The 24,990-nt window shown below is 44.2% G+C and overlaps 1 protein-coding gene across 1 annotated transcript in view; it reads right to left on the bottom strand.

Annotated features, from left to right (window-relative positions):
- Positions 1-24,990, bottom strand: part of dip2bb (disco-interacting protein 2 homolog Bb) — a 275,837-nt gene that overhangs the window by 11,176 nt on the left and 239,671 nt on the right. The window contains 6 exon segments of the mRNA XM_034166708.1: positions 6,812-6,935; positions 7,031-7,205; positions 7,310-7,384; positions 7,481-7,538; positions 21,505-21,566; positions 21,670-21,840. Of these exon segments, the coding sequence (XP_034022599.1) occupies positions 6,812-6,935; positions 7,031-7,205; positions 7,310-7,384; positions 7,481-7,538; positions 21,505-21,566; positions 21,670-21,840 (665 nt within the window).

Below are 24,990 nucleotides of genomic sequence, written 5' to 3'. Positions count from 1 at the left end.
TTTTGCAAGTTCTCCCACTTAGAAATCATGGAGGGGTCTGAAATTTTCATCTTAGGTGCATGTCCACTGTGAGAGACAATCTAAAAAAAAAAAAAAATCCGGAAATCACAATGTATGATTTTTTTTAATAATTTATTTGTATGTTACTGCTGCAAATAAGTATTTGAACACCTACCAACCAGCAAGAATTCTGGCTCGCACAGACCTGTTCATTTTTCTTTAAGAAGCCCTCTTATTCTGCACTCTTTACCTGTATTAATTGCACCTGTTTGAACTTGTTACCTGTATAAAAGACACCTGTTCACACACTCAATCAATCACACTCCAACCTGTCCACCATAGCCAAGACCAAAGAGCTGTCTAAGGACACCAGGGACAAAACTGTAGACCTGCACAAGGCTGGGATGGACTACAGGACAACAGGCAAGCAGCTTGGTAGAAGACAACAACTGTTATGATTAAGGTCCCCCTGCTCAAGCCAGCACATGTCCAGGCCCGTTTGAAGTTCACCAGTGACCATCTGGATGATCCAGAGGAGGCATGGGAGAAGGTCATGTGGTCAGATGAGACCAGAATAGAGCTTTTTGGAATCAACTCCACTTACCATGTTTAGAGGATGAGAACAACCCCAAGAAAACCATCCCAACCATGAAGCATGGGGGTGGAAACATCATACTCTGGGGGTGCTCTTCTGCAAAGGGGACAGGACGACTGCACCGTATTGAAGGGAGGATGGATGGATGGGGTCATGTATTGTGAGATTTTGGCAAACAACCTCCTTCCGTCAGTAAGAGCATTGAAGATGGGTCATGGCTGGGTCTTCCAGCATGACAATGCCCCCAAACACACAGCCAGGGCAACTAAGGAGGAGCTCCGTAAGAAGCATTTCAAGGTCCTGGAGTGGCCTGGCCAGTCTCCAGACCTGAACTCAATAGAAAATCTTTGGAGGGAGCTGAAACTCTAAACCTGAAAGATTTGGAGAAGATCTGTATGGAGGAGTGGACCAAAATCCCTGCTGCAGTGTGTGTAAACTTGGTCAAGAACTACAGGAAACGTTTGACCACTGTAATTGCAAACAAAGGCTACTGTACCAAATATTAACATTGATTTTCACAGGTTTTCAAATACTTATTTGCAGCAGTAACATACAAATAAATTATTAAAAAAATCATACATTGTGATTTCCGGATTTTTTTTAGATTATGTCTCTCACAGTGGACATGCACCGAAGATGAAAATTTCAGACCCCTCCATGATTTCTAAGTGGGAGAACTGTTATGTGTCGGATGCAGGCGGAGAACCGACCAGCGTTTGAAGTAAGACCCATTATAAAATAAGCAGAGCACGGTACAAAGGATAACAGAATTTAATAACATAACAGTGCTGTGCTAAATTACAAACAAATGAGTGCGCGGTCTGGCGAGGTGGAATTACGGTGTGCTCCCAGCAGCACAAACGGTCCGGAGCCAGAAACAGTTCGGACCCAAGGACCCCGCCGACACCCCCCAGGTGGCCGCGACAAACCGAGTCTGTGAAAGAAGAAACCATCATGTGAGTCCACACTCCACACACAGAGAGACCACTCAAAGGTGTACATAAACAGCAAACACTTCCTGGCTTAATCACTAATCAGCTTCCCACCCTGCAGGCATGGAACACCCAGTTCACAATATCCACTGCAGTGGAAGCTGATTAAATGACTAACAACAGCTCAATATAATAAGGTGTGAGGGACACCACATTTACTGACTGTACTAATGTTAGTCACAAAACCTACTGTACCTCAGGAAGTGTGCTGACGAGCGTGAGACCTCACCCCCTCCTCTTTCACAGACCATGGCATCAAAACCTGGTACGGTCTCTGCATCCATGATGATGAGATGGCTCTCGAGACGACGATCTCACCCGTCTGGTCACAAGGTCGAGTCTCTGGCAAATACACACTGTGTACTCCAGACTTAAATGCAACCATGCCCCAATCCATGTAGATGCACCACAGCTGTGAGTCCTGACGAGCTGCACATGACCAGCCTCAGGTGATCAGGGTGAGGTCCTGATAGCTCAGCCACACAGCCACTCAGTCCTGAACGCAAGCCACCTGGAAGGAAAAACAAAAGACAGAACAGAAGACAGAAACAAAAGGCAGCCAGGCACCCCCAGCCATACAACAAGAACTTGCAAAATCGCAGGGTGTTCAAATACTTATTTTCCTCACTGTATTTCAAGTGTTTATTTATTTTAAATAAATAAACTGTTTTCCTGTTTTATCATTAGTATTTTATATGATTGTATGTCTTTTTTTAATTCTTTTTATTTTACTTCTTTTACTTATTTATGTTTGAAATGTTTTTATTGTGTTTAAATCTTATTTCATTTTATTCTGCTTTTAAATGATGTTTGTGAAGCACCTTGAGGCAATTAGTCGTGATTTGGCGCTATATAAATTAATAAATTATTATTATTATAAATTATTTTAATTACTAATTAATTAATTACTAATTAATTGCTAATCAATCAATTAATGATTAATCAAATAATATTGATTATTACTATTATCGATTATTATTAGTATTATTAACATTAATCAACTACTAATTAATACTATTAATTTTATTATTATTATTATTATTATAAATTACAAATTAATTAAATTAATTAACATGACATGATTGCGATGCATTGAAGAAATCTGTGACTTCTTCTATTTCTTTGCATTTACGCAGAAAGGCGAGAAAATAAAAAGAGCAAACAGGCTACTGCAACAAGTTGCATTTCGGTTGCCATGTTAACAAACAGTGAAGACGGCAGTTTGACACAGACAGTTTTTTTCTCCTAAGATGGAGGAGAGGCATACCCCTTCGCCTTACCCCTTGTTTTAAAGGGGTAGGCATAGGGGTAGGGGTAGGGCCAAGGGGAAGGGGAAGGGGCACAAAAGAGAATTGAGATTGGGGACATGTCTCCATATGTTAAAACATTCTTAGAAACTCCCTTGGCTCTTCACCGTTATCCAGATCTTCTAGAAATGTCATGAGCTTACTCATACGTGCTTAAAAATATTGGAATGTGACTACATTGGTCATTTTAATCTATGTATTATGAGTGAAGCGTCGTGAAGCTCACTCATGGTACAGGGCGTCCTAAACAGGAAGTGCCAAAATTCAAATCCACAGTAAAACAGGAAATGTTCAAATGTCAAACACTTCCTGGATTTACAGACGAGATCCCATGGAATCTTGCGGAAACTCAGTGGCAATCTCACACTCATACAGGAAGTGCCGAATTCTTAGTCACAGTGAAACAGGAAATGTCCAATGTTGAACACTTCCTGGCATGGAGCTAGAGCAGAGGCCGGGGTTTCACTGGACTCCCCTGAAATCTGATTGGACACAGATGATTGACATGTCACGGCACCACACGTCTGGTTGAAAAACCTGCATTTTCAAATCAGTGAGTCACATTGACTGCTAGGTTCCTCCTGTCCAGTAGTCGGTGCTGTGTACCACAAAAAGTTCTAATCCACCTTAGCAGAAGAAGAAAAATGTTTGCTTCAGATTTGAACTGAACACGTCTTTTGAACTATGGACTTCTAATCACACCAAACTTATATTGGTGAGTGTACGACTGTATTTTATGTCAGAAATGAGGTCCAGGTTGTTAAAAGCAGCATTTCTTTAATTTGGGTTGCCTTATATACACACGTTTAAGCTAACAGATAGCAGTTGGTTCATGCTCTGTTGGCTTATTAGTGCAGCAGATAACTGAAACAATCCTTCAAATGGTGATACAAACATCGAATTCAGCACAAATACAGCTCGAGCAAAATTAATGGAGCAACTTTAACTTTTGATCCCTGTACAAACTGAAACTGACCTTTGTCACCATTCTTGCTGCTTTTAGCTCATAACTCCATAACATTCAGTTACAAATTGTCCAAATTCTACCTTTTTTGGAATCTTTATGAGCAGGCAAATAATGTGGTGTAGTTTTCTATATGATTGGAGCATCTTTTAATTTTGACCCCTGTGTAATTCTTCAATTGACCCCTACCAGGCTGCCTCTTGAAAATTCAAATGACCAATCAGTTTTTTTTTTGAAGAGTTCATGTCTATGGATTATTTGTGCCAAATCTGATGCTAGTATCAACATTTGCAGGATTCCACTCTAAATATTCTCTTATGTGCTGCACTATATATGAGATGTAAGATGCTGCTCGTCAGTGTTCCTCAATTGCCCTCAAAAGTATTGGAACACTTGGTATTTCACACATTTTAATTTGTTTATTCCATTTCAAATACATTTTTTTCTAAAATTATCTTCCTTAACTCAAAGCAAATCTCTACAACTTGATATAAATTAAGTAAGGATTAAACAATGAGAAGCCGTGCATTATATGGTTTGAATGCACGACACGGAGCGGTTCTGTAATCAATGGCTTCTGTAATGGCTCCGCTTTGACGCCTGAAACAATGAAGCAGTGCTCTGATTCGCTGCTTCGTTCGTTCATTGCTTCACTGCTTTTCAGAAACAACAAGTCTGCTTCTTAACCCCTCTCAAAGCCATTTAAAAATGTCAATTGTGAGTCACTTTTGTGTGGATTAAAGTCACTAACTGGGACTCTTGTCTTGTTGCAGGGAAGAAAAGAGAATCATCCTCCGTTCCGTTCGCACAGCTCCAAAACACTGCTCCGCTCTCTGCCGAGACAGAGAGCGAAGTTAATAACTTATTAACTCTGAATTAATAACTTCAAAGCGAATCACTGTTTAAATCAAATAACACCTCTTTCCAAATGTTGTACCACAGACAAGAGATGACAATGTTTTTTTCCGCCCAAAATGAGATGTCTTGCATTCTTTATGAATGACATTGATGTTGACTTGCAGTGCAGTCGGCTGTAAGAGCTCAGCTCAGAGGTATGGAGTGACGTTCATGCCATTAATGTCTGAAAGGAAATGCTTTTGAGAAGAACTACAGATTTTGTTAATTTTTATTTATATCCAGAGATCAAGGATCCAGTGACCAATTTCTGATTTATTTACTTTAAGACTCAATAAAATGTTGTTGACACAGAAAACCTGTAAAGCCTGCATTTAGTACACAGAAAATTCACAAGAGGTATTGATAAGGGAATCGATAAGGAATCGGATCGATAAGCGGAATCGATAATGGCATCAATATCGATAAAATCTTATCAATACCCATCCCTTATTATTTATGTTAAAATGTGTTAGTTATGCCAAAGATGTTTAAAAACACACAGAGATATTTAAATGTAAAAAACCCAGATGATTAAAATATGACAAAAGATAAAAATAGAATACAAAGTTCTTTAAAAACACATTTAAAATATTTACAAAGGCTGTAAAATATGTAAATGCAGAGATAGCTCCTTAAAAACACAAACACTTTTAAAATGTGTTTAAGATGTGTAAAAGAATAAAAAACACATGAAGATGTTGAAATTGTGTGTATGTGTGTGTCGGTGGGGGCAGCAATTCATTTGTTCTCTGAGGGGGGCTCACTCTTCCACACTTTGAGAACCCCTGATATTACGAGGACTGCTTTCTTCCACCTGTGAAATATAGTGAAGATTCGTCCCATCCTGTCTATGGCTGATGCTGAGATCCTGATTCATATGTTTGTTTTTTTCTAGTTTGGACTACTGCAATATTGTATTTTCTGGTTTACCGCAGTCCAGCATTAGGGCTCTCCAATTGGTTCAAAATGCTGCTGCCAGACCTTTGATCGGAAGCAGAAAGTTTGACCACATACACCTATTTTGGCGTCTCTTCACTGGCTTCCTGTCTCAGTGAGATCAGATTTTAAGGTTCTGTTACTAGCCTATAAAATTGTTCACGGACTGGCACCTCCCTACTTAGCTGACCTGCTTAAACCCTACGTACTGACCCGGGCTTTGCATTCTCAGGGTGTAGGACTACTTTGTGTCCCTAGGGTGACTAAAAAGTTTACGAGTCACAGAGCTTTCTCTTATCGTGCACCTGCTTTTTGGAATGATCTCCCTGCTTCAATAAAACAGTAAGATTCTGTAGAGACTTTCAAGTCCAGACTTAAGAAGCACTTATTTTCCCTTTCATATGGCTCGCATACTGGCATAGTATGTTACTATGCTTTTTACCCTTTTAAATTCATTTTATTAGGAAACGGAGCGGGCTGCAACCACAACTTTAAAGTCTGGGTCTTTTAGTGAAACTTAGGACTAGTGGCCGGCAATCACCTTTGTATTTCTTCTGTTTTTCTTGTTGCTTAATTGATGACAAATTATACTGTATTTGTTGTCTTTCTGCCACCTGATTCTGTTTTTTCTCTGTATGAGATGCGGCTCCATCCAGAGATGGGAGTGGGTGTCTTCTTCTGCAGGCTTCCTGCCCCGTGCACCAACACGGACTCCCAAATGTCCTGCATATCTGTATTGTCAATTGTGTTGGTAGCATGGCTCAAGCAGAAGGTCACCTCTTTCAGTCTGGTCTGCTTGAGGTTTCTTCTTCAAATCATCAGAGGGAGTTTTTCCTTACCACTGTTGTCTGTGTGCTTGCTCTAGGGGGTTGCTAAGGTTAGACCTTACTTGCGTGAAGCGCCTTGAGGCAACTTTATTGTGATTTGGCACTATATAAATTAAATAAATTGAAAATAGAAATATAATATTCAAATACACCTTGCAGTGCAATGGGACCCAGAGTAGTACCATCGCAGCTCACCCACCAGCTTCACCAGATGTGTACCACTGTTTGAGGCCCTGATCTGTTACAAGTTAATTAAAATTCCACAATTTTACACAATTAAAGAGAACTGTCACCTCTCAGCAATACTGCGGTGAGCACGAGATACTGAGGTTTCAATATCAGTGGGGTGATATCGAAGCCCTCTTAGTTCCAAAGTCTCATCCAGGGAGCCAACCACAAAGAGTGCGTCATGTCGATCTGAAAAGAAACAAGTACACAAAACAGAGGAAATGTTTAGTCACAAAACAAACAACAACAACAAAAACCGATCTAATGTACTGGGTCAGATTTACCCCCACTGGCATCCAATAGCTCAGTCCTCTTCACAAAACCCAAGTATCCGGTCCTGGCCCACAACGTCTGGGGGTCTCCAAAGCTGAGCTTGGTGTTGAAGTGGTCAGCTTGAAGGCTCTCCTCTCCATAGATGGTGTAGTAACCACTGGCATTGTGAGGACTGTTTACCCAGATCTAAAAACAAAAACACACACTGGGTCACAGTGTTTTTGAGTGAAGTCCAATTTAAATATAATTTTAGCATTTTGTCATTGCCAATCAGGACGCAGCCCTCTCACCTCACCAAGGTGAGAATCACCAAGTGGACCTCTGGTCTCTGGATTTACAATTATCACTCGAACACCTGGCAAGATCTGAAGAGGAAAAAACACCCGTAACTGTTCAGCAAAACATTTCTCGAATTTCTTTTTAAACTATAACAACACCCTGTGTATAACGACTTTCATTACCTTCCCAGACTCCATTAAAGGAAGACTCTGAGGAGCTCCTCTCTCCACCAGCCTCACTCTGCAACAGCATATGTGAACAAACATACAGTTATAATTAAAAGGATCACGAGGTTATCCACCTTGTCAATAAGCTAATATATATTTTTCCAGGTGTCTTAAAAATGAATATTAAAGCTACAAACCAAAGGCACCTTGTATAAACTGAGGTCATCCATACTAGAAAGGTTCATTCACAGAGTGACTCCCCACCCCCCAACAACCCCAACCTTACATGTGTAATGCAAAGTGTAGCAAATTAATTCTGTTATTCAGTAATACCATAATATTTGCTTCTGTGTGGCCTTTTCTTTTGATCAATTTTTAACACTTTGAGCTTCATGATTCACCTGGCACAAAGCAGGACAACACCCACCCCTTTCCCCACCTGTCTCAGAGACAGCCAACATTATATGCATAAAATACACAACAAACATTTATTGGAAACAACCATGAAATGAAAACACACACACAATAATAAAAAACATTTATCACACTGTTGCACTGCTTCACCTCAGGAAGCTTTCTTTGGTGGTGCTGTCTACTGGGCGCTTTGGCAAATTGATTTTAATCTGTTAACTGTTAATCTGAGACACTAATCTTTTCACTTGTGTCCAGTTCCTTGATACAAGAGCACTGTGTGCCAGGCTCAGGCCAGTTTAAAAGTTAAGACAGGAGCCAGTCTGACTGATTGATATCATGTTCTGACAACAATACATTGATGAATATAGAACACGATAAGCTCAACCTCTTTGTGCACAGTGGCAGGCTTTGTGACAGTATGTGGTGCAGTTTAGGGCCTTGACAGGTGACAGGTGTCACACCATCCAACGTATGAAAAATGCACCGAATACGCTGGATACGTCGAATAAGGTATACAGCTGTGACACTATGGCAGCGTCTGCTGACAACCCTGTTTCCACCGAGCAGTTTGGGTCAGTACTGCACAATATGGTACGGGTCGGAAAGGTTTGCCCTTCCACTGCCAGCAAAATCTTTTTGTTTGGCAGGTGGAACACGTAAACATTGACAGTGATGTCATCGAGCACACATACACTCTCGCACAGCCTCTCCTCATCCACACGGAGGCCAAACAGAGTAATTTAACTTTTTTTTAAAAAATTTAATTTAATTTTTGTCTTGGTGGATCATTGGATTTACTTTCATCACGTGCAGAATGCTGAAGAATCGAATGATGTCTGTGGTAAACGCTGACATGAATGAATGAGGCACTATGACTCCTTCAACTTTTAAAATAAGTTAACTGTCTTGTTGTGGCACAAAGCACCAGTGTGCCCTGGTTCAGACTGAGAAACGCACGAAACACAGAAAGACTTCTTTTAAAACGCTACATTTCTTCAGCCATGACAAGGAACTAAAGTATTTTAAGATGTCGTTTTCCAAAATCAGGATGCTTTAGGTGGATAAGTTTTCATCAGGCTGTGTTAATGAATCTGACTGAAATGAACAGGTAAGATTAACACTTTATCTTTAGTATTTCTTCTGTTTTTCTTGTTGTTTAATACTGGCAAATTATACTGTATTTGTTGTCTTTCTGCCGCCTGCTTCTGATTTTTCTCTCTGTTTGACATGCGGCTCCATCCAGAGATGGGAGTGGATGTCTTCTTCTGCAGGCCTTCCGTCCTTTGCATGAGCATGGACTCCCAAAATTTCCTGTATATTTGTATTGTCAATTGTGTCGGTAGCATGGCCCAAGCAGAGGGTCACCCCTTTGAGTCTGGTCTACTTGAGGTTTCTTCCTCAAATTATCAGAGGGAGTTTTTTCTTACCACTGTCGCCTGTGTGCTTGCTCTTGACGTTGGTAAGGTTAGACCTTAGGCGCCTTGAGGCAACCTTGTTGTGATTTGGTACAATATAAGTGAAATAAATTGAAATTACTAGTGTGTGAATGGTTTTAGTATTTGAAACAGTCTGAACTGTTCGCATGAGGACTGTTGTGAAAGTGTAGGAACATGGACCCACAACAGGGGGCGCAAATGAACGGACAATGGAAGATGTCAAATAACAACACTTTACTGTTGTGAAGAAGCACAACCAACACGGCGAATTACAACTGTAGACAAGTAGTCAATTCACAAAAAATGTGTCACGTGGGCAGGCTCGAAGATAAGAGACGTCCGTCCAAAGCAGAACCGGAACCACACGATTTCCTCCGCCACCGAACCCCGGGAATACTGGAGCCGCCAAGTCCCGAACACCCAGGTGGCCACTGCCTCCGCTTGTCGGATCTGGTACTGCTGGCGAGGAACAAAAACAGTTAGATGTGGGTGCGTGTGCACCCAGCAACACGTATGGTGGGGAAAACCACCTCCACCTCTCGTCGAAAAAAGAAACAGAATATCTGCTGTCCAACACACACAAGCAACAGATATTCACAGTCAGCTGAGAACGTTACCTCCTTGGTAGAGCGATATCTCGGCAAAGAGGTGGAGATGTCGTCTTGCTGATATACCACTGAAGATCAGATGATTGGTGACAGCTGTCGTAGGTGATAAGTGACAGCTGTCACCCCGGCTGCTCCTGTGAGGCGGCAGCACCCTCTGGTGCCTGGAGCCCGCACTCCAGGCAGGGTGCCCTCTGGTGGTGGTGGGCCAGCAGTACCTCCTCTTCAGCGGCCCACACAACGGGACCCCCCCCTCAACGGGCGCCTCCTGGCGCCCGACCAGGCTTGTCCGGGTGGCGGCGGTAGAAATCGGCCAGGAGGGCCGGGTCCAGGATGAAGCTCCTCTTCACCCAGGAGCGTTCTTCGGGGCCGTACCCCTCCCAGTCCACCAAATACTGGAAGCCCCGGCCCATCCTTCGGACATCCAAGAGCCGGCACACAGTCCAAGCCGGCTCGCCATCGATGATCCGGGCAGGAGGTGGTGCCGGACACGGAGTACAGAGGGGTGAGGTGTGATGTGGCTTAATCCGGGACACATGGAAAACGGGATGGATCCGCAGTGAGGCCGGAAGCTGAAGCCTCACCGCGGCTGGACTGATGACCTTGAGGATTTTAAATGGACCGATGTACCGATCCTGCAGTTTAGGTGAGATCACTTGGAGGGGAATGTCCTTTGTTGACAACCACACTTCCTGCCCTGGCCGATACGTAGGGGCCGGGGTCTGCCGACGGTCTGCATGGGCTTTCATCCTCATCCGGGCCCTCAGCAAAGCAGAACGGGCGGCACGCCACACCCGACGGCACTTCCGCAGGTGGGCCTGGACCGAGGGCACACCGACCTCTCCCTCAACCACCGGAAACAAAGGAGGCTGGTACCCCAGACACACCTCAAAAGGGGAGAGGCTGGTGGCTGACGACACCTGGCTGTTATGGGCGCGGCCGTCACGCAACGCAGGGCCTGTTCCACCTCCTGATTGGCCTGTTCTGCTTGCCTGTTGGTCTGGGGATGATACCCGGAGGAGAGACTCACTGTGGCCCCCAGTTCCCGGCAGAAGCTCCTCCAGACTTGCGAGGAGAACTGGGGACCGCGATCGGAGACGATGTCTGTTGGAATCCCATGCAGCCGGACGACGTGGTGGACCAGGAGGTCCGCTGTCTCCTGGGCAGTCGGGAGCTTCGGGAGGGCCACGAAGTGGGCCGCCTTGGAGAATCGGTCCACTATCGTGAGGATGGTGGTGTTGCCCTGGGACGGTGGGAGGCCCGTGACAAAATCCAGGCCGATGTGGGACCAGGGGCGATGAGGCACGGGTAGCGGCTGGAGCAGTCCCGAAGCCCTGCAATGATCAGCCTTGCCCCTGGCGCAGGTGGTGCAGGCCTGGATATAATCCCGGACGTCGGCCTCTAGGGACGCCCACCAGAAGCGCTGCCGGACAACTGCCACGGTTCTTCGCACCCCTGGATGACAGGAGAGCTTGGAGCCGTGACAGAAGTCCAGGACTGCAGCCCTAGCCTCTGGTGGGACGTAGAGTCTGTTCTTCGGCGCAGTTCCGGGGTCCGTGCCAGGGCCTCCCGGACGGTTCTCTCTACGTCCCAGGTGAGGGTGGCCACGATAGTGGACTCCGGGATGATGGGTTCCGGTGGATCCGACAACTCCGCTTTGACTTCATCTTCATGTACCCGGGACAAGGCATCCGATCTCTGGTTTTTGGTCCCGGGACGGTAGGTGATCTGGAAGTCAAAACGGCCGAAGAACAGTGACCAGCGGGCTTGCCTGGGGTTCAGCCGCTTGGCGGTCCTGATATACTCCAGGTTCCGATGGTCAGTGAAAACCGTGAATGGCATGGACGTTCCCTCCAACAGATGTCTCCACTCTTCAAGAGCCTCTTTCACCGCAAGGAGTTCTCGATTGCCGACGTCATAGTTCCGTTCGGCCGGGGTCAACCTGCGGGAAAAATAGGCACACGGGTGAAGGACCTTATCGGTCTTCCCGCTCTGGGAAAGCACAGCTCCTATCCCTGAGTCCGAGGCGTCCACTTCAACCACTAACTGGCGACTAGGATCGGGCTGCACAAGAACGGGTGCAGACGAGAAGCGCTGTTTCAACTCCTTGAACGCGGCATCGCAACGATCCGACCAGGTGAAGGGGACTTTTGGTGAGGTCAGGGCTGTCAGGGGGCTAACTACCTGACTGTAGCCCTTAATGAACCTCCTGTAGAAATTAGCAAAGCCGAGGAACTGTTGCAGCTTCCTACGGCTGGTGGGTTGGGGCCAGTCTCTCACCGCCGCGAATTTGGCCGGATCAGGAGCGACGGAGTTAGGGGAGATGATAAACCCCAGGAAGGACAAAGACGTGCGGTGGAACTCGCACTTCTCGCCCTTCACAAACAGCCGGTTCTCTAACAACCGCTGCAGGACCTGACGTACATGCCGGACATGGGTCTCAGGATCCGGAGAAAAGATGAGTATATCGTCCAGATATACGAAGACGAATCGGTGCAGGAAATCCCGCAAGACATCATTAACCAATGCTTGGAACGTTGCGGGGGCGTTTGTAAGACCGAACGGCATGACCAGGTACTCAAAGTGACCTAAGGGGGTGTTAAATGCCGTCTTCCACTCGTCTCCCTTCCGGATCCGAACCAGGTGATACGCATTTCTAAGATCCAGCTTAGTGAACATTTGGGCTCCATGCAGGGGCGTGAACACTGAATCCAACAAGGGCAATGGGTATCGGTTACGAACCGTGATTTCGTTCAGCACCCTGTAATCAATGCATGGACGTAGTCCGCCATCCTTTTTCCCCACAAAAAAGAAACCTGCACCCATCGGGGAGGTGGAATTCCGGATCAACCCGGCAGCTAAAGAGTCCCGGATGTAGGTCTCCATTGATTCGCGCTCAGGTCGTGAGAAGTTGTACAGCCTGCTGGACGGAAACTCAACGCCTGGAACCAAATCAATGGCACAATCGTACGGGCGGTGCGGGGGAAGGGTGAGCGCCAGATCCTTGCTGAACACGTCCACAAGGTCATGGTACTCCACCGGCACTGTCCCGAGATTGGGCGGGGCTCTGACCTCCTCCTTAGCCTGGGAACCGGGAGGAACCGAGGAACCTAAACATACCCGATGGCAGGTCTCGCTCCACTGAACCACTACCCCGGACGGCCAATCGATCCGGGGATTGTGTTTTAACATCCAGGGGAACCCTAGAATCACGCGGGAGGTGGCAGGAGTCACAAAAAACTCGATTTCCTCCCGGTGGTTCCCTGACACCACCAGAGTTACTGGAGGTGTCTTATGTGTGATTAAAGGGAGTAGGGAGCCATCTAGTGCCTGTACTTGCACAGGTGAAGTAAGTGCCACCAGAGGGAGCCCTGCCTCCCTGGCCCATTTGCTGTCTAGCAAATTCCCTTCAGAGCCCGTGTCCACCAGTGCTGGGGCCTGAAGGGTTAAATCCTCATAAAGGATTGTAACCGGGAGTCGTGTGGCAATATGGGTGTGTCCCACGTGAATGTCTTGGCCCGCCCCTAGCCCAGTTTCTAGGGGCGGGCGTTGGTGTTTAACCGCTCGGGGCAGTCCCTCACTTGATGCTCTATCGAGCCACAAACAAAGCACTCTCCGCGGACCAGCCTCCTCTGTCTATCCGGTAGTCTGAATGTGGCCCTGCTCGTGTCCATAGCTTCATCAGCAGGAGGAGCTGTAACCACACGGAGCGAAGAGGCCGTGGAGCGTGGGGAGGGCGGAGCTCGGTTGGAACCGGAAGGGAGAGGGACGGCGCGTGTCCGGCCACGCCCTTCGTCTCGTTCCCGACGGCGTTCTTCTAACTGATTGTCTAATCGTATAACCAGATCAATAAGCCCGTCTAAATCCCGCGGTTCGTCCTTAGCCACCAGGTGCTCCTTCAGGACCAACGACAGTCCGTTTACGAAGGCGGCACGGAGGGCAGTGCTATTCCAGCCGGACCTCGCCGCCGCGATGCGGAAGTCGACTGCATAAGCAGCTGCGCTCCGGCGCCCCTGTCTCATTGACAGCAGCACGGCTGAAGCGGTCTCTCCTCTATTTGGGTGATCGAACACTGTTCTGAACTCCCTCACAAACCCATCATATGTCTGAAGGAGCCGTGAATTTTGCTCCCAGAGCGCTGTAGCCCAAGCGCGTGCCTCACCGCGAAGCAGTGTTATAACATAAGCTATCTTGCTAGCATCAGTCGCGTACATGACGGGACGTTGTGCGAAGACGAGCGAACACTGCATAAGAAAGTCCGCGCACGTCTCCACACAACCCCCGTACGGCTCTGGAGGGCTTATGTATGCTTCAGGGGAAGGTGGGAGGGGTCGTTGAACGACCTGTGGAATGTCAACGTTGCGCACAGGATCGACAGGAGGGAGAGCCGCAGCAGCGCCCTGAGGGCGCGCTTCCACCTGAGCGGCGAGAGCCTCCACCCTGCGGTTAAGGAGGACATTCTGCTTGGTCATTAGATCCAACCGAGCCGTAAAGATGGTGAGGATTCGCTGCAACTCACCGATCATTCCTCCTGCAGACGCCTGTGCGCTCTGTTCTTCCATTGGCCATTCAACAGCCGGTTGACGCCCCTCTGGGTCCATGACGTTGGCCGAGATATCCTGTTGTGAAAGTGTAGGAACACGGACCCACAACAGGGGGCGCAAATGAACGGACAATGGAGGAAGTCAAATAACAACACTTTACTGTTGTGAAGAAGCACAACCAACACGGCGAATTACAACTGTAGACAAGTAGTCAATTCACAAAAAATGTGTCACGTGGGCAGGCTCGAAGATAAGAGACGTCCGTCCAAAGCAGAACCGGAACCACACGATTTCCTCCGCCACCGAACCCCGGGAATACTGGAGCCGCCAAGTAACGAACACCCAGGTGGCCACTGCCTCCGCTTGTCGGATCTGGTACTGCTGGCGAGGAACAAAAACAGTTAGATGTGGGTGCGTGTGCACCCAGCAACACGTATGGTGGGGAAAACCACCTCCACCTCTCGTCGAAAAAAGAAACAGAATATCTGCTGTCCAACACACACAAGCAACAGATATTCACAGTCAGCTGAGAACGTTACCTCCTTGGTAGAGCGATATCTCAGCAAAGAGGTGGAGATGTCGTCTTGCTGATATACCACTGAAGATCAGATGATTGGTGACAGCTGTCGTAGGTGATAAGTGACAGCTGTCACCCCGGCTGCTCCTGTGAGGCGGCAGCACCCTCTGGTGCCTGGAGCCCGCACTCCAGGCAGGGTGCCCTCTGGTGGTGGTGGGCCAGCAGTACCTCCTCTTCAGCGGCCCACACAACAAGGACTGCGGCTCTGTTGTTGAGCCAATCAATGGACAGCATCAATGGAGGTATTTCGCTCCCATTTTTCATGAGCTGAACTCAAAAAGCTAAAACATTTTCTAAATACACAAAGACCTAGTTCTCTCAAATATTGTTCACAAATTTATCTAAATCTGTTAGTGAGCACTTTTGCTGAGATAATCCATTCCACCTCAAAGGTGTGGCATGATTATTGCCTCAGGCTGGCCACAATAAAAGGCCACTCTGAAATGTGCAATTTTATCACACAACACAATGCCACAGATGTCGCAAGTTTTTTAGGGAGCATGCAATTGGCATGCTGACTGCAGGAATGTCCACCAGAGCTGTTGCCCGTGAATTGAATGTTCATTTCTCTACCATAAGCAGTCTCTAAAGGCACTTCACAGAATTTGGCAGTACATCCAACCGGACTCATAACTGCAGACCACGTGTAACACACCAGCCCAGGACCTCCACATCCAGCATGTTTACCAACAAGATCATCTTAGACAAGCCACCCGGACAGCTGCTGCAACAATTGGTTTGCAGAACCAAAGAATTTCTGAACAAACTGTCAGAAACCATGTCAGGGAAGCTCATCTGCATGCTCGTCGTCCTCATCAGCGTCTTGGCCTGACTGCAGTTCACCATCATAACCGACTCAAGTGGCCAAATGTTCACATTTGATGCCATCTGGCTGCTGATCAACTCTATGCAAAGGAGATGTGTTGCACTGCATGAAGCAAACAGTGATCACACCAGATACTGACTGGATTTCTGACCCCCCCCCAATAAAGCAAAATTGCACATTTCAGAGTTCACAGTGGCTTTTTATTGTGGCCAGCCTAAGACACAGCTGTGCAATAATCATGCTGTCTAATCAGCATCTTGATATGCCACACCTGTGAGGTGGGATGGATTATCTCACTGAAACAGATTTAGACAGATTTGTGAACCATATTTGAGAGAAACAGGTGTTTTGTGTGTATCGAAAATGTTTTAGATCTTTGAGTTCAGCTCATGAAAAATGGGAGAAAAACAAAAGTGTTGCATTTACATTTTTATTCAGTGTAGATCCTTGTCATTTGATTGGTGGATTGTTTGTCACATCACATTCATTACTGACTGTATGAGTGATATTGGTTTTATTTACCAGGCATTTCTGTCCCATACGTTTTGCTCGATTGAATGCCTCCATATTCGCTTTTCGTGAAAATACTTCCATGATACATGAAAGTGAAATCCAGTAGCCACAGTGTTCATTGGGACATCTTTACCAGCCATAGAAGAGATGTCAGATGAAGAAGTGGACAAGTTCTTGTCGCAATTTTTTGCTACATCGAAGAAAGCAGACATGCGCCACACAAACCACTAAGCTTCTTAAACCCCCTTTACACAGGGACGGAATCTGTCCAGCGGTCCTTGTGCATTCATGAAATCGGATTGAACGCTGCATGATGCCAAAGAGGCACTCAGCTGCCACCAGGACCTTACAAGGTCTGCTCGGTATCCTCTCACAACACGCCATGATCCCAATGGTCACCATGAAGTATGAAGCTGCACCTGATTTCTGCAGGAGAGTCACCAAGCCTGGAAAATGCACAAATACCACAGAGGCCACGCAAAACCACCACACAGAGCACCCCATGACTGCCCGACTGGAGCGCAATGACAACAGCAGAGTTTGGACATGAACTCAGAAAAAAAGAGCAATATCATTTCAATATCACAGCCAACAAAGATCAGGGCTGTGTGCTGTAATGTTCATGAATAAAATTCATTTTATAAAGCACTGTTATAAAGTGCAAAATAAGCTCCTTGTCAGCTGATGTCCGCCAAGTTCATCAGAAAGTTTTGTACTTGTTAAAAGCCTTCACCAGAGATCAGGCAAAGAGATCTGTCTTATATTTTTCCTGTGGCTGATGGTTCGTTCTGGGCTTCTGAAAGCTCCGGTGTCAGTTCAGCAGAAGCGGACATGGAGCTCGGCTCTCACTGAAAGTGCATCACGTCAGACAAGTAATCTGCTCCCCAATTACTGTTATGATGAGATCCTGTAGCACTAACTAACTAAAAACCTGTCACCATGAGTTAAATATTAAATTAATCTTCATTCCATGTTTCTGTGCATTCAGTTCGGATTATGCGTGTGCGGGTGTTTCCTGCCTGAAAACACCTCGCATGGAATGTTTTAATATATAAGTAAGTACATTAAGTTCATTGTGGACAGTTTTGTCTTTTTTTCCATGAACTGAATAATCCAGAATCTGACTCTCAGAGCTCAGTATGGAGAGCCAGTCTGGTTGGAGGAGCTCAAAGTGAGAACAGGACAACAGTCCAGTCGATTTTTTTTCAGTCCCTGCAATGGTTTTAAAAAAATCTGTTTTTATTTTTCATGGCTCAGTTGTTTTCCAGCCGTAGAAAGTGAAAGGTGTTAATTGTCCAGTGATTTTATTTTTCTGCTGATTTAGCTCATGCTACTTGTGAATGACAGGGAAACGCACATACATGTGTGCACTCACATAAGATAAATCTAAACTGACTAGAGTGAAAAATTAACCATTTAATATTTACCTCATTTTGTCCACTCTCTCTCTGATTGTACACGAACAGTGAGGACATATGACAACAAACTGCTCAAAATCCAGCATATATGTAAAAAAAAGCAACAGATCTCCGTGGAAATGTGACATCAACTGTAGAGCACAAACTCCATGTGAGACAACAACACGCTCAAGGGACAGTGAAGCAGTTACAGAAAGGTGTTTTTGCATCACTTCTGTGGATCGGGCATGTTTTAAGCCCCACGACAGACTCACCTCCATCCTGCGTAAGAGGGGCCCCATGGGTCTATTCCACAGGGTGCTGTTTCTTCTCATTTAATCCCAAAAAGCAAATCCGGGCATGTTTTGAAGTATCATAGTAAGTTCTTCATCCATCTTTGTCAATGTTGAACAAACTTGCTATACACAGTAGTTACAGCCATCATCAGTGCCAGATTTGAAAACGGTAAAATTTTCGAACTGATAAAAAAATTTCATTTCAATTTGCTAAAGTGCGTGGTAACATCCAGGTGTTCGTAGTCTTAACAGCTTCAATCATGTTCGACTGTCTTTAACCCTCTGGGGTCCGAGGGCATTTTTTGGACAGTTCACTCGCCTGGCATAAATGTTTTATTATTGTGGTTAACAGCTCTCCCTGCATCCCACAATCAAATTTTATGTCTCTTTTTTTCAGGACAACCTGTGCTTTCAGAATATATATGTTTTTGTTGTGTCTTGTTTTTGCACTTTTTTTTGGATCGTGGGCGATCATAATAGAATGGCATCCTGTAGAATAGGGGTATTAGCAGCGCCTGCTGAACTCAGCGGTGTGCCGTGAGGTGCTTGCGGGGTGGAATGAACTGCTGGGAAGCCACAGATGTCTGTGTGTGATGCTGCTGTCTGCTTCCTGCACTGACAAGAAACACTTGTCTAATTTTAAGTAAAATATGAAATGATGCAGATCTATTTAGGTGTCATATAAAACAAACAATGACTATTTTCCATTTGTGAAAGAGAGAGAATATTTTATATTCATTCAAAGCTGGAATGTACCAACTAGGCTGGTGCCTCCTTGAACGGCATGCTCCATCTTTCAGCTAATGCAAATATTGTTACCATTGCACTCATAAGCATTGATTATTTATACAGTAACACATAACAATTTGCTCCAAGTTGTTTGAGTTACAGTTGTGAGTTGATTTTGACCTATCAAGGGCACCCAATTTCAAAGAAAGGTGGCCAATAGAATGTTGATAAATGACTTCATATTAGAGATTAATAATGGTGTATGTCTAACTAATTCCTCTGAATAACCATTCTGAATATCCCCTACAAGCAGAGGTGGGACGAAGTCACCATTGAGTCACTCTTAAGTCATAAATCAGTAAGTCCCAAGTCAAGTCTCAAATCATAATGACCACCAATTGTTTGCAAGCTGACTTGAGACTTGACTTGGGACTTGCAGACTGATGAATTGAGAATGACTTGACAGTGACTTGACAGTGACTCTGTCCCAGTTCTGCCTACAAGCATTTGGTGCAATGTTTGACTTTAGCCTGTGACCTTAATTTTGAGCCAATTTTTCTAAAAAAAAAATTGAAGACAACACACACAGACAAATACACCTTTGTTAACCCTTAATCATTCCACCAAATTTGGTCTAAATGTGATGAAATGTTTTGAGTTAATTTGTTTATGCATGGACGGACAATGAAATGAAAACTGTCACCCTGAGAGTGACCGGTATCTTGCCAAAAGGTGAACAAAAGAGACTACCATGAGGGACGACCACCATGAAGATGGACTGACAGGCAAGAGAATATAATAAATTCATGCCAAATTTGGAGGCAAAAAAGCACAAATTGCGACCAGCAAAGTTCTTTTTTGGTGATTTTAGTGTTTGACATTCCTGTGACCTTGACCTTTGACCTCAACGACCCTTTTGTGTGCTGTAAGGTAGCTCCATAAGACACACCCATAAAAAAAAAAAATCTAAATTTTGCAAATGTTTGCGATGACGTCATCAAATGACATCATAACTTAAAACCCTTGCTATATTCTGGATCCTCTCATCAAGCCCTTTAATATGATGTATTACACAACATGTTTTGCTGTAATCTGAAATTTGACCTAATTTAGGTGACCTTTGACTTCTAGTAAAACCCTGAATTTCAAGGTAAATCGCTTATCCCAGCTAATGGCTTATGGGCAAGGCCAATCACTGTGACCATGCCAAATTTGGAGGTAAAATTTGAAAAATTGTGACCAGAAAAGTTGTTTAGATTAATTTAGTGTTTGACCTTGCTGTGACCTTGACCTTGATCCTTTTATGTGCTGAAAGGTACCTTCCTAGGGTTGCTATATGTGAAGGTGCACGATTCTGAGATGTAAACTATGTGCTGTAGAGCGAGTGAAATGAAACCCTTAAAAACCAAAATGTTGCATTTTTTTCATGATGATGTCATCAAATAAGGTCATAACTTAAAACCTTTGATATATTCTGGATCCTCTCATGAATCCCTTCAATTTGATGTATTACACAACATGTTTTACTGTAATCTGAAGTTTGACCTAAGTTAGGTGACTTTTGATCTCAAGCAAAACCCTGAAGGTCAAGGTCAATTGCTTATCCCAGGTAATGGCTCATGGGCAAGGTCTATCACTATGTTCATGCCAAAAGTTGAAGGCAAAATTTAAAAAAAGGACCAGTTTCGTTAAATTTAGTGATTGACCTTACTGTGACCTTGACCTTTAGCTTGATCCTTCTGTGTGCTAAAAGTATCTTGGTAGGGCTGCTATATGTGAAGTTGCAAGAGTCTGTGATGTAAACTGCGTGCTGCACAGCAAGTTAAAGAAACCCTTAAAAATAAAAATTTTGCATGTTTTTTGCATGATGACATCATCAAATGACATCATAACTTAAAATCTTTGCTATATTCCGGATCCCTTCACCAAGCCCTTTTATTTCATTATTACAGGACATGTTTTTCTGTAATCTGAAATTTGACCTAATTTAGGTGACCTTTGACCTCAAGCAAAACCTTGAAGGTCAAGGTCAATCGCTTTATCCTAGGTAATGGCTTATGGGCAAGGCCTATCACTATTTCCATGTCAAATTTGGAGGCAAAATTTAAAAAACTGCGACCAGGAAAGTAGTTTCATTGCTGTGACCTTGACCTTTGACCTTGTTCCTTTTGTGTGCTGAAAGGTACCTTGCTAGGGCTGCTATATGTGAAGTTGCAAAAGTCTGTGATGTAAACTGTGTCCTGCACCGCGAGTTAAATGTGAAAAATGCAATGATTACAAAACAAACAAACATACTGACTACCATATCTTGTAAAACTTCATTTTGGCAAGTTAAAAAACCTTTGTGCTTTCATTGAAGTTTTAGATGTTCTCAACAAACTATTTTCCCTGAGTATCTCTTTTTCATAATATTAATTTAATACTTTCTTTACAAAAGCTTTAAACGTGGATTGTAAATTTTGCAGAGTAGCAGATATTACCATCCTGCAACATTTCAGGAAGTTCAGGATAATACTTCAGACACAACTTCAACTTCAGATACAGTGTTCAGCACAAACTTTATAGCCCATTTATTTTTAAACAGTGGCTTTCAGAAAAATATGGTACAAAACTACATTATTAAAGTTTTTGTTATTTGTATTTGTATAAGTGTTACAAGTTTACATATTTGCATTGTAAAATGGCCCTTAATATGACTGTACCTGTCATGTCGGAGGGACTTCATGTCCACATACACTGTGCAGGGGTCAGGCCCTGTTGTCCCCTGTGAGACACACAGGACACATGTATTCAGATGAGCTTTTCACTCTTGGTCTGATCAGCAGAAGACCTCTGTGTGAATCCAGATATTGCATTGGCTGATGTACCTGCAGACAGATAGCTAGGTTCACTCTGGAGCCAAAAGCACTGCTGACGGCTCTGGACGACAGGCCCAGGTCCTTAAAGAGCTTGGAGAAAGACTGCGTGAGAGCAAGGCGAGGGCGTTCCTCTGCTATCACCACACAGCTCCGCACACATGACAGGTTGACACCGCGGGCCTATAACACAAAAAAACAAATCACAATTCAAAGACCCCTCCTTCTAGCAAAGACAGGAGACTGCAATGGAAACAAAGTCACAGGAGAACCATTTCTCATGCACACTTGCATCATCACCAACAAGCACAATATTAAAGATGATTTTTACATCTTAAAAAATCCATTTTGACAATGAACCACAACCTAATTAAGATCCCCACAATGTCAATTTGCTGGTTAACATCTCAGCATTCCATCCAACATCTCAAAAAGCTCCGCACAAAGTTATGTCTGGCAGCACTCCTTTCTGTCTCCTCCTTCAGCTTTTTGTTTTCCCAACCTGCCTGTGTGAATTCCTCTGCTATTCTGGCATATAGTTTGTGGTTTTCTTACTATTGTTACCTTCAAACGTCTCCTAAAATATGGGCAAAGTTCAAAGGGATCATGCCATGTCAAATCAGAGAAGAATCTGTTGACATCGCTTAGAATTTTATGAATCATTGTGACATGATTGGTATTCATGAGTAATGCCCAGATCGCTCACATTTTTGCTCATGTCCTCTTAGTTAGTGAGACACACAAGAACGATCAGCGCATCGTGACTTTAAATCCCCATGTTTCAGAAGACAAAGCAGCTGCAGAGCTGGTTTTTCGTATTATTTTAAAGGTTACATTTGACACCAAATTGAAAATGATAGTAGCGGCCTATGAGTAAGTGTGAGCAAAAGTAGTCAAGATTTGTTGTTAACGGTGGTTTTCAAGTCAACATGATACATACAGCGCACTTGGGAAGTATTCACAGCGCTTCACTTTTTTTCCACATTTTGTTATGTTACTGCATTATTCCAAAATACCCCATAATGACAATGTGAAAAAAATGTTTTTTTATTTTTGCATATATATATATATATATATATATATATATATATATATATATAAACAACTAACAAATCACATGTACATACGTATTCACAGCCTCTGCCATGAAACTCAAAATTGAGCTCAGGTGCATCCTGTTTCTACTGATCATCCTTGAGATGATTGGACATGATTTGGAAAGGCACACACCTGTCTACATATAAGGTCCTACAGTTGACAGTGCATGTCAGAGCACAAACCAAGCATGAAGTCAAAGGAACTGCCTGTAGACCACTGAGACAGGGCTGTCTCAAAGCTAATCTGGGGAAGAATACAGAAACATTTCTGCTGCTTTGAAGGTCCCAATGAGCACAGTGTCCTCCATCATCCTTAAACAACAAACAAGTTCAGATCCAGCAGGACTCTTCCTAGAGCTGGCCGCCTGTCTAAACTGAGTGATCGGGGGAGAAGAGCCTTAGTCAGGGAGGTGGCCAAAAACCTGATGGTCACTCTGTCAGAGCTCCAGCATTCCTCTGTGGAGAGAGGAGAACCTTCCAGAAGGACAACCATCTCTGCAGCAATCCACAAATCAGGTCTGTATGGTAGAGTGGCCAGACAGAAGCCACACCTTAGTAAAAGGTACATGGCAGCCTGCCTGAAGTTTGCCAAAAGGCACCTGAAGGACTCTCTGGTTTGAATGCCAGGTGTCATGTTTGGAGGAAACCAGGCACCATCCCTACAGTGACACATGGTGGTGGCAGCATCATGCTGTGGGGATGTTTTTCAGCAGCAGGAACTGGGAGACTAGTCAGGATTGAGGGAAAGATGAATGCAGCAATGTACAGAGACATCCTGCATGAAAACCTGCTCCAAAGTGTTCTTGATCTCAGACTGGGGCGACGATTCATCTTTGAGCAGGACAACGACCCTAAGCACACAGTCAAGATATCAAAGGAGTGGCTTCAGGACAACTCTGAATGTCCTTGAGTGTCCCAGTCAGAGCACAAACCTGAATCTGAGTGAACATCTCTGGAGAGATCTGAAAATGGCTTTGCACAGATGCTCCCCATCCAACCTGATGGAGCTTGAGAAGTGCTGCAAAAAGGAATGGGCAAACTCCCTAAAGATAGGTGCACCAAACTTGTAGCATCATATTCAAGAAGATTTGAGGCTGTAACTGCTGCCAAAGGTGCATCAAGAAAGTATGTTTTAGTTTTTTATTTTTCATAAATTTTCAAAACTTTCAAAAAAGCTTTTTTTCATGTTGTCATTATGGGGTGTTGTGAGTAGAATTTTAAACCTCTGGGGTCGAGCTATACTAAATTATAAATAACTTTTGAATGATATGAGATAGAAACTTACTTTTTTTGCTGAAAAGTTAACTCCGCGGATGTTCGAGCCAGCCATGTACATGTACTCCTCATAGAAGCTGTGTGATGACGTGCGCAATGTGAGTGTCCAATCAGAATTTGTTTACCGTCACATGGTTTTACAAAAATGCAATCGTAGGGCAAATTTACCTCATGTGAAAAGCCAAAGATCATTTTCAATGAGTACATACTATTAGTACATACACTCAGTGTGCCCTGCGCCATTACACACAGCGATCAGTGAAAGCAGGAGCAGACGGAGAGCCTCTGATGACAATCTCACGTGCTCAAACAAAGAGTGTGTAACTATCAGGATTGCTCCACTAGCTTGTATGTGAATGTTACTGGATAACTCTGTTGCATTCTCTACGTAAAGCACTGTTTACCATATCAATGGACAACAAAATGCCTAGACCATTTTGTATATATTGTTCAAAATGTGCATTTGTGTTTATTGTTTGAACCTTTTTGTTGTACAGTCTTAAACACAAGACCTCAAATTACCTTTATAAAGTGTCAAAACAGTTGTTTATTATAGTTTGCTGTGTGTTTTGAATAAATGTGTGCGGAAAATTATTTTTCGCTTTATTTTTTCCTTGCCTATTTTTGATTGTAAACCTTTATTACACTTATAAAACACAACAAAAACATATATATTCTGAAAGCACAGGTTGTCCTGAAAAAAAGGAGACATAAAACATGATTGTGGGATGCAGGGAGAGCTGTTAACAGCAATAAGAAAACATTTATGTCAGGCGAGTGAACTGTCCAAAAAATGCCCTCAGACCCCAGAGGGTTAAAGGAAAGAAAATTTACTCCATTTTGGAATAAGGCTGCAACATACCAAAAGGTGGAAAAAGTGAAGCGCTGTGAATACTTTCTGTATGCACCGTACGGTATATTTGGTCAAACCTTAAAAACTGTCAGGGTGGCCATCACAAAA

The sequence above is a fragment of the Thalassophryne amazonica genome, chromosome 3 (genome assembly GCF_902500255.1).
Source record: "Thalassophryne amazonica chromosome 3, fThaAma1.1, whole genome shotgun sequence".
Classification (NCBI taxonomy): domain Eukaryota; kingdom Metazoa; phylum Chordata; class Actinopteri; order Batrachoidiformes; family Batrachoididae; genus Thalassophryne; species Thalassophryne amazonica.
The sequence above is the reverse complement of the archived record's forward strand: the minus strand, read 5'-3'. Positions and strand labels throughout refer to the sequence as shown.